The 11,036-nt window shown below is 32.8% G+C and overlaps 1 protein-coding gene across 2 annotated transcripts in view; it reads right to left on the reverse strand.

Annotated features, from left to right (window-relative positions):
- Positions 1 to 10,645, reverse strand: part of LOC122633526 (proto-oncogene tyrosine-protein kinase receptor Ret) — a 47,850-nt gene extending 37,205 nt beyond the window's left edge. Inside the window, exons 1-2 of one of the 2 annotated variants that reach the window (XM_043821492.1) lie at positions 10,414 to 10,645; positions 9,173 to 9,362 (exon numbers count right to left, since the gene is read on the reverse strand). In XM_043821492.1, coding sequence (XP_043677427.1) covers positions 9,173 to 9,257 — 85 coding nt within the window. In that variant the 5' untranslated portion in view covers positions 9,258 to 9,362; positions 10,414 to 10,645. Of the gene's footprint in view, positions 1 to 9,172; positions 9,420 to 10,413 lie in introns of both variants that reach the window. The other variant, XM_043821491.1, reaches the window with a different exon arrangement.
- Positions 10,646 to 11,036: the final 391 nt, after the last annotated feature.

Raw genomic sequence — 11,036 nt, forward strand, 5'->3', positions numbered from 1 at the left:
AAAAAAAAAAAGAAAAACATCTGAAAAGTAATCCAAGTTAAATGACTTCAACAAGGAGAACAATCCCTAGAGAAAAAATGTATTTAATTCTCAATCTTAAATACAATTATTCGACGTTATAAAAGTAACAAATTAATAATTATTAATAAATCCAGTTGACAATGATATTATAAATCATTAATCAAAGTCGTATAAAACACTTTCCTCATTCTCTTTCTACTTCTCCTAAAATTCTTCTCCTCTCCCCTAAAACGAGATCTTTCAACTTGTCAGTAAGTTTCTAACGAGTAAACAAACAAGTCTTTCTAGCAAGTAAACGAAAAAGACATATATACGTACATACATACATACATACATACAAACATATATATATATATATATATATATATATATATATATATAGACGCACATAAATGCGAAGACAGTGAGTGACGTTCGACGTCATTGCTGTCTAGAAGAGTTGAAGTTCTGATGGAACCTATACGCTATTATGACCGTCGGCATTTTTCGAGGTCACTGACTTTGTTGCTGCCGAAAGTTCGAAATAAAACGAAACGTTAGGACTTACGACGATCTAATACTTGCACGTCCGAGGGTTAAGGCCAAAAGAGACTTGCATGCTTCGAAGCAATGAGCCGATGCTACATGTTTCTCCTATACAATGGTAAATAATAGTGAGGCGGAGGAAGGGTAGAGGTGGAGTAGGAGAGTGAAGTTAGTACTCTAATCGATATATCGCGAAAAGAGAAAAAGAACTTTCTTGCTGTAATAGTAGTAGATGCTTGAAATTCTCAATTCGAAATCCATCGTAGCCATCGGACTTGCATAATCTTTGCAAAACCCTTTTAACTGTGAACCTTTTTGCCTGAGATTTATGTTCTTAGAAGGAAGAGATAGATATATAAAAAAAAAAAAGAGAAAGAGATAGATAGAGAAAGAGATAGGAAAATAAAAGGTAGAAAGAGAGAGAGAGAGAGAGAGAGAGAGAGAGAGAAAGAGAGAGAAAGAGAAAATTAAAACACGTTGCGCGATAATACGTATCGTTTCGGAAAAAGTATTTCTACGAAAGATTTACGATAAAAGAAAAATATACGATCTTGAAAGAATAACTGTATGTCGAGACGAATTAAAGGGGACATCCAACATGAAACTAATCGTCGTATTTTTTTTTCTTTTTTTCTTTTTTTTTTTTACGAAATCTAATTTAAAGGATTGCTTGTACTTAATCTTAAGACGCGTTTACAGACTGACACGCGTTATACAAGGTAGATGAAAAAATTATTGAATGATATTCCGAAAGATATCGCTACCTTTTTCAAGCTAATTTCTTTTCTTTTTTTGTTTTCTAGTTGTAAGATTACAAACCTGGTTTTATAAGTCTAAAATTTATCGAGGAAATAATAATCGATTTGTAAAATTCGTCTGAACTTTTGATCCACTTTTGATCACGTATAGTTAGTCGCGTTAACGCTCGACATTATTCTTCTTCTTTCATTTTCTACTTTTTTTTTTGTAAGCAAGTAAAATTCCTGTTTTAATTATACTAATCTCGAACATTTCATTTTGTGAATAGATTAGGTGTGTGTATGTGTGTGTGTGTGTGTGTGTGTGTGTGTGTGTGTGTGTGTGCGCGTGTATGTTAAATTACGAGACAATAATCCGAAAATGGGGGAAAGAGAAAATATCAATATCTTTAACATTAAAGAGAATTTATACGTGACTCGTTAGGAAATAGTATTGAGCGAGGTAATAATGAGCAACTGACTATATTTATAAATTATATCGTAAGATTACGAATCTCTCGAATTTCTCTACGATCGCCTTTCTAAGATATCTGAAATTCGACCTAATCAGGGCTGCGCTATCCGCAGAATAACGCCTACTAAAATATCGATTCTCTCTTGGTTCAATGCTAATGCTTTGCAGTCCCGAAGGTAAATTCGTGTTATTACGTAATTTCTCAAATAATAGATCTATGAAATAACAATGGAGTAAAACCTGAACGAATTTTACGATAATAAAGAAAGAAATAGAAATAGGATTTATATGAATATTTCATATAAAACATTGTCTCTGTTCAATGTCGTACTACTCGATGATTAAAACTAAAACAGAACACGTCTTTTCTTTTCCTTTCTTTTTTCTTTTTAAATATTATTTTCTAGTAGAATAATTATCGTAATAATAGGTATATAAAATTAATATGTATTCGCAGAATACGTCAGATCTTTCTTTGATTATGAATCGACAATTGCAAAGCTCGAAGGACCGAGATTGAAAGAGCTTTTTAAGATCCCTCTTAATTAACGATTTTTGTGGATGCACGCGATATTTAAATCTACGATCATACGCGATCGCACGTTTTCTTTCTCCAATTTTGATCGATTAACATTCACAAGATTTAACACTTAATATTCACCTACGTTCATTCATTTTCAATGCATTTGAAATGCACTTCGCTCATATCCATTGAAATACTGATATCATTCAATTCCATATGTTAAAAGAGAAGGCAATCTTTATAATTAATTCATTACTATCTCGAAATTGATATTTGAAATTAAATTACGAAGTAGAACGGAGTAAGGATTCTCGAAACTTTCTTAATCTTATTTCTAGAAGATATAGAAGTACAAAGTTCCATAAAAACAAGAAAACAGTTCTACAAAAAATAATTGAAATTCTTAATTATGCGTATCTCTTGCTTTATATATGAGACATAATTAAATATTGTCGATATTGAAATCTAATGAACACGTCAATATTCAATACAAATACTTGTGAACCAGTACGATAAGTCGACGAGTCAAAGTAAAATATAATTGTCGAAGTTAATGTAACTATCTTTTTTACGATCGAGATAATGACCGTTACTTCGTAATTTTCCATAAAAGGATACAAGAATGTTTCCAGTTTCCAGTTTACAGCAATAAGCCGTCTTTAAACAAACGACAAGACACCGTAGTTCTCGTAATTCTCATTATTATTCACGATGCATCGTGTCTTCCTTTAAAACGATTATTATCTTAAGAATATAAATTCTTGTTTGTAGTATGGCTAAAATATTTTCATTAAACGATCTAACATCGTTAATCGATGTTATATATTTTCTTAACTTTGTCGATCGTTCTGCACGTGTCTTTTTAATCACGCACATTAAGAGTATTCTATCTGAAAAAGAAAAGAGAGAGAGAGAGAGAGAGAGAGAGAGGGAGAGAGAAAATATATAAAGATAAATAAATAAATAAAAGAGATCATTGCGAGAAGTTGGCCAAGTTTATTGCAGATATTTGTTCTCGTTCCGAAACGACACTACCGCGAGATGGTACGCATTAATTATTTACGACCACGTAACATACGAGAATATTTCTAACTGTGTGTATGCGTGTGTATGTGTGTGTGTGTGTGTGGTGTGTTTGTAATGCGAGAACATGCGGGTTCAAAGAAGAGACACCAATGAAGTTAAGTTTTGCTGGTGCACACCTGTGTTTAACACGTTTCTCATCGTTATCTTTGTAATTGTTTTAAAGCAAACAATTTTTCTTTTTTTCTTCCTTTCTTTCTACCTTCTATTTTCTCTTCTTTTTTTTTTTTTTTTTTTTAACGCAGTCTTATTTTTCAACCAAAGAAATTCTTTTTAAAAGAGCAAATTTTACATAGATACTTTTATTTTTTTTACTAACCATCGAGTGGCAAATAACGTATTATCATGATACGTGGTGAATATATATCGCGCTATTTTTCGCATAGTACAAAAAATTCTCGCAATAGGTATTGTATATCAAGTGAGATGTTTCAATAAAGGAACCCTTTGAAGGGAGTCTTATCAAAACGACAGAGACACCCATTGTACGTTGCAGATTTTATGGATTCGATCGATCCTCTCTCTTCTCTCTCCCTTTCTTTCTCTTCGGATTTGACTTACTTCGACCTAAAGATACAATGTGTTCAAAGAATATAATAGTAACGTTTATAGAACCTATATCTATATATAGATACGTACTATGTGTATATATATATGTGTGTGTGTGTATGTATAAACTTACTAATATATATATATAAACACATATATGTACATGTATATATATATATGTATATATATGTATGTATATGTATATATAAACTTAGAGAGACAGAGAGAGAAAGAACGATAAGGGAATTTAAACTAGAAGAATCGATTCTTCGGGTTTACGAAGCAATATATTTCGAAAAGAGAGAGAGAGAGAGAGAGAGAGAGAAAGAGAGAAAAAAAGAAAAGGGAGTTCATTGATTTGTCACTTTGGCGATAACTTATCTCGCTCTATAATTTTTTTTTTTACATCAACCTTGTAGCTTTTTTATTGTTTTTCTTTTTTTCGTTCAATCACAGATTCCACAATCGATTCTCGCTTTTCTGTATTTCAAAAGATTTCAGTATAGACTCAATGCCGAAAAAAAAAAATTAAAACCGCAATGAATAGTTTAGTATACCCAAAGCTTGCTACGGCAACACGTAAACATACAAAATGGAAGACAAAAACAATACCGTAACGAGCATTGTTCGTGCACAAAACGCAGAGCAGCAATTCTGCAAAAATGAAAACCTACGCGTCTGTGTATATGCGTGTGTTAGAGGGGGAGAAGGGGAGGAGATGGAGGAGGGGAGAAAGTGGAGGAGGGGGAGGAGGAAGAGGGGATGGAAGAGGAAGTGGAGGAGGAGAAGGAAGAGAAATCCGACAAATCTAATACGATTTTTCATGCTGCGAATTCTCCCGGAAAATTTTCTCTCACCCTCAGGCGATAAACCGTCAGCATAACTCGATCGAAGCTATTACTACTACCGACCTCCTTTTTTTTCTTTTCTTTCATCTTCTCACACATAGAAACGTACATATAGTGTGTATGTCCGTTCAGGTTTGCACAAGTTGTCCTTCCTTAATAATGTGTCCGCCTACTCTATGAAGAATGGAATCGTTTTTATTAAACTCGGTAAAACTTAAATTTAACCACGTCAAACTTTTCACCTTTACATATAGAGAACTGTTTATTCTCTAAAAATCGATTGGAATATAAAATTAATAAATTAAAATAATAATAATAATAATAATAATAATAATAATAATAATAATAGTAATAATGGTAATAAAAAGGATAAAGAGTAAATAAATAAACAATTCTGTTAATTTATAAAGATATAAGTGACAATCTATATCGCGTGAGATCAATGACGAATAGTAAAAATAAAATAAAAGATTCAAGTGAAACAAGTTGCGAATAATTCAAAATATTTACGAAACATGTACGAATGGAAGTATGAAGATAAAGAAGAAAAAGAAAATAAAAGAGAAAGAATTTTATACGAATAATTAATTACGTATAAAGGCTTTCCTGCCTAAAATACAAACTGACAGTAAACAACAAAGCGATGCAACGAGGCATATGCGTTGTATGAAAAATATTGGAAGTTTCGGAAAAAATTGAGAGAGTACTACCACTGTACTACTCGTTTACCGATTATCAGATACGATAAAAATTGACGAATTGCGATTGAACGAAGATAAACGACAGCTCGAAAATAGTGATGGATCGAATTGGACAGAGATATTAACAGAACAGATGCCCTGACCCCGACACACTCCCACTGCTTCTGGCTCGCCAAAATAAACAACCTCGGCAGTGTTAACGACGGCGAAATCGATGCCGAAATTTCCGAGTTAGCTGGTTGGTTGGTTGGTTGGTTGGTTGGTTGGTTGGTTCGTTGGTTAGCTAGCTACCTAGCTAGCAAGCTTGGCTAGGTCATCGAGCGTGGTTCAGTGGATAAACGTGATGCCGTGACGTGAGCCAATAAGACATTGCGAGTATTCGAGCACAAGTAAGGGCAAAAAGCACCCCTTACTTGAGAAACAACCCTTTCCTTTGGTCATTCGTATTTTTCGACATCAAATGAATAAGGAATTAACTTTTAATCCATGATACGTGACCCTTACGGAAATTCTTGACCAGTACAATATTTTTCCTGATTTTCCGGATTTTTGATCAAGGAAAATGAAATCTTGTTTTGCGAACATATTTACATCGTTATCTCGTATATCTTGTTTTCTACGATAATTTGATAGACGCTAGTAATTATATTAAAATTGTAAAACCTAGGAAAAAATTATTTTACTTTTACGAACTTGGTTTTAATAACATCGTGAAACACGTAGTTAATTCTTTATATTTTTTCCTTAATAAAAGAAAGAACATACTGACATACGCACGCACGCACGCACATCTCAAAATTAATATACAAAAATAATAATCGCGAAAGGAAAACCATTCTAATGTTACGAACATTTTGATTAAATAAATTTGATCTAATGAATATCCAGATATATATGATAAATCTCAATACGATGATCGCTTTAAAATTTGAACGGAAATAGACAATAAATAAATCGAGGAAAGGAAAAAAGAAAAATATATCGATCATGGTTCTACCGAAACACGTGAGGATTTTCTTCTATGGCACGCGACTTTAACATGAACAACGACGTGTACGAAACGACGTTCGCGTTTTCTGATTACGGTCAAGTGCGAATGTCACGGGTTCAACCTTCGCGTGGCATTATTACAAAATTGCCCTCGAAAAGGTCCAAAGTCGTTGGTATACCGTTGCTATTGCTAGCTAGCCATTGCTACAATGGATAATAGAAGCAAAGGAGAGGGTTAAGCTAAGATGGTGGTGGTTTGTATGTGGGGGTGGCTTGGTTAATGGACGGTGCTGGTGCAGCCGGAGAACTTTACTTTCCGTGGCATCGTTTCGAACCGTTAGCAGTACGAGGTATATATATACATATATATATATTGTGTCTGTGTGTGTGTATGTATGTATGTATATGCGTAGACCGTTATCGCGACCGCCATCAACGCTCCCTTTTCCTGGCTGGCCCTTCTGCCGACCAACGTTGTACACTTTTTTCTCTTTCCTCTGTTACAAAATCAATAACGAGAGGTGCATTTCGCCGAAGGCGTTGATAAACGAAATTCTACGATCGAATCGATCGAACACTAATAGAACATATTTTTCAGTTTATAGTAAAAATTAAATCGATATCAATATATATTATAATTAGAGCGGAGTATCACGTTAAATGTGCGACCGAGCAGCCCCGTTGATGATGGCACTTTATCAAAATCGATTTTGCATTTTCAAGCATCGATTTTGTAACATCAAAACGTTTTGTAAATTAAAAGTATATTTCTTGATAAGAGTAAAAACGACGATAAAAATTCTTTCCTTCTTTTTTTCCTTTTTTTTTTTTTTTTTTCCTACGAAACATTTAGGCTATTTGTATAAATGAATGTAAGGTTTATCTCTAATAATGTTTATTTCCAAAGATAATAATAATAATCAAAAATAAAAGTAGGTACGTTAAAAGTATGTACTCGTACATACTTTTGATATATTCCAAAAAAAAATATATATATATATTAATGTATTAAGCATAATTAAAACTTCGTTTCACAAGAAAATGTTTTACAATTGAATTGATCTGGGGGAAAAAAAATTATGAAAAGAGCAATCATGGTAAAATGAATCTGGTAAAAGAGGATCGATAGTTCGTTAAAATTGCAAGGAATCCTGATTGTCAAAGATAATCCGATTTTCCGGATGCGAAATAATATACTCGGAAAACACGATGCATCTGTTGTTGTCGTTGTCCTGCAAATTCATCAGTCTGAAAAGCTGGGAGATTAAGCCTATCGACACGTTGAGAGGAAGAGATAAAGAGGGAGAATAAAAGGCATACTCGATTCAGCCTCCAATTATGGATCACAAGATGAACGTTTATGCAAGCTATATGAATCTTTTTTTTTTTATTGTCTTTACGAACATTTTCTTAATTTCGAATTATTTTTATTTTATTGATCTCAATCGTTTATATGAATCGTGTTAATATTCCTGATACTTCCTTTATTTTTTTCCTTAAGAATTAACATTTCCATTTAAACAAAAGACAGTTCTGTAAAAACGTATTGAATCGTAAAACTGTAAAGCGGGCTGATCTAGATATCTCTTCTTTTTTCTAATTCTAACTTTATTAATTTATAAGTTTTTACACTTTTTTATTTCATCGATAAGACTTTATTTGTATTTTTAATAAAATTCGAATAGAAATAAATCAGTCGATTTCAATCCTTTTAATTCTGATTTAGAGATTCTCTAATCTTTCTCTCTCTCTTCCTTTCTCTCTCTCTCTCTCTCTCTCTCTCTCTCTCTCTCTCTTTCCCTGTCAATTCAACGAGACAATTTTTTTCAAAGAACTATAACAATGAAATGTCACGCGGTGAAATGTCATAAAGCGTTTATAGTAATGGTTTATCGATGACATTATTCTTACGTATGATCCATATATGTGTGTATATATGTGATATACGATATATATTATATGATATTTCTAAATCCGACTAGAGAAAGAACTATAAGAAAATAGATGAACCTAACAGTTTATAGGATATATTGAGACGATAATAAAGTTTCTCTTTCTATAATAAACGAGCTGTGAGTTTAATCAAAGGCAAATCCAATTCTCCGCGTTAATCAAGGTTACTACGCGTTTTACGACTTTGGATATACGAAAGATAAAAGGAGAGACAAACTTACAAGAGAGGGAGGAGTGGGTTGAAGGGTGAGTTCGAAGTTGCAATACAAATACTGATTTTGCATACAATGCTTGACGCGAGAACCGTTTAATCATGCATCTAGCACGCTTCTCGTTAATATCGATCGATAAACGAGGAATACTTCGGTAGTACACTTACATACGTATATATATATATATATGTTTGTGTGTAAGTGTTTCTGTATGTACGTTTATATAAATATATACATATGTGTGTGTGTCTGTTTGTGCATATGTATATATGTATATGTATATGTATATGTATATGTATATGTATATGTATATGTATATGTATATGTACAAGTGTTTCTTGTCTCATTTCGACGTTGAATTTGACGAGTTGTACAAAGACTCTTCTCCTCGAGACATTTTTGAGAAAAGAAAAAATAAATAAAGGAAGAGAACCCCATGGTAACCCTAATCGTATATGATAATTTTTAAGATTAGATTCCCCTATCCATATTTTTCTTTTCTCTTTCTACTTTTCTTTTTTTCTTTTCCCTTGTTCCTCTTTTTCCTTTCCTTACCTGAAGAAGTTGATATCCGCCTTATTAAGAGAGTCCAAGAAAAAATAAGAAGAAACACGAAAAATCGCCTAACTTGATCTTTCATGACTGACTCCTTTTTCAGCACACACTTTTTCTATCGAACGATCACGATAATCACTCGGTTATTCTTGCCGTTGTCGCCGTCGTTGTCGTTGTCGTTGCTGTTGTTCTTGTTGTTATAAAAAATGTACTTTTATCACCTCTGAAGTCTCACGTTGCATCCTCCCTTTAATTTAATTAAATAGGAATTTCAAATATAAAGACGGAGTGAAGGAGAAAAAAAATTTTCGTCTCTTCTTGCTTCTATTTCGAATATAGATTAAAAGAAAAAAGATATTTACGTATTTTTACGAAGGTGTCGTAAAATGTACAAGATCGTAAAAAGCAGCTGTGTTATATAGGGTATGTATATTATATATATATACATATATATACATATATATATATATATATATACGATGGCGTGTAAAGAGATCATCGCGTGAAGTGTCGTAACATTGAAAGTATCTCTTTTCTCTAATGAAATAGTTTCTTCTTTTCATTATTTTTTTTTTCTTTTCTTTTCCCTTTTTCTTAATTTTATTCTATTTTATATTTTATACCCCGTGAGAAAAAAATAATTTTAAGGCGAAGGGCAGAAAAAAAATGTAAGAGATTAGAATTTGTATTGAACTCGATGTACGTGGTGATAAGCGATATTGAATAGAAAGAGATAGATAGATAGGTAGATATATATATAAAATATATGTATATATAGACAGAGAGAGAAAAAAAAAGAGAAAGTGTAAATACAAAGATTAGAAAAAAGCTACCTTACGATAATTTTCGTAAAACGTGAAAAAGAATGTTCGAGAAATGGACAATATAAATCATTTTTAATCGTAATTGAAATCAATCGGAAATGAAATAAATGTATGGGATAAAAAAAAATATATGTATATATCACATTTTTCTCGAGGAATTATATTCTTGATAGAGCTATCGATCCCTTTCCTTATCGCTTTCGAACCTATTGGTAATGTTATGAAAAATCACCCAATAATATCATTCACGACATTGTTACGACCCTATATGAGACATATCGAAAGAAATATATTAACTAAAATTAACTAGAGAATTACTGAAAGATAATACATATATAAATCACGAAAAATTTCTTAATGAAATTTTCATGAAAAATAGAAAAGGGAGGACACTTTCTATAAATCTTTTCATATTACCTTGTCGACTCACTATCTCACTATTTTCCCCTTTTTTTTTATGAACAATCAACGTACTCTTCTTTCTCTTTACACTTTTTTATTAATAATTAATCGATCGACGTGAATTTTAAGTACGAAACGTTGTCCGAGTTTGAAGACACTGGCAACTCGTCGTCTCATTTTCCTTTGTCTCTCTCTCTCTCTCTCTCTCTCTCTCTCTCTCTCTCTCTCTCTTTCTTTTTTTCTCTGTCTCTCTTTCTTTCTTTCTTTCTATCTGTGCAAGACAAAAAATGTTTGACGATCAAAGAAAGAAAAAAAAAAAAGAGAGAGAAGAGAGAAAGATAGCTAAAAACAAATAAAACGAAAGAATCTCGAAATATTACTCGTAGAAGGAGAGGTGGATTAAAAAAAAAAAGCGAAACAAGGATCGACGAATAACCAGCTATAAAAGTGTCGCGGCTTTGACGGCGTCACAGCCGATACTGAACGACATCGAGACGCCCGCCGTTATCAGAGGAAATTTTTCGGCGCGTGCGCGTTAACACGCGTGCGCCCTAAAGGAATCGTGCACGGGGAATATATCCCCCTATGGCTGCTCTGGGAATAGGCGCGACCCCTCTTTTACACGTCGTTCCACGCGG

The sequence above is a fragment of the Vespula pensylvanica genome, chromosome 12 (assembly GCF_014466175.1).
Source record: "Vespula pensylvanica isolate Volc-1 chromosome 12, ASM1446617v1, whole genome shotgun sequence".
NCBI classification, from domain to species: Eukaryota; Metazoa; Arthropoda; class Insecta; order Hymenoptera; family Vespidae; genus Vespula; species Vespula pensylvanica.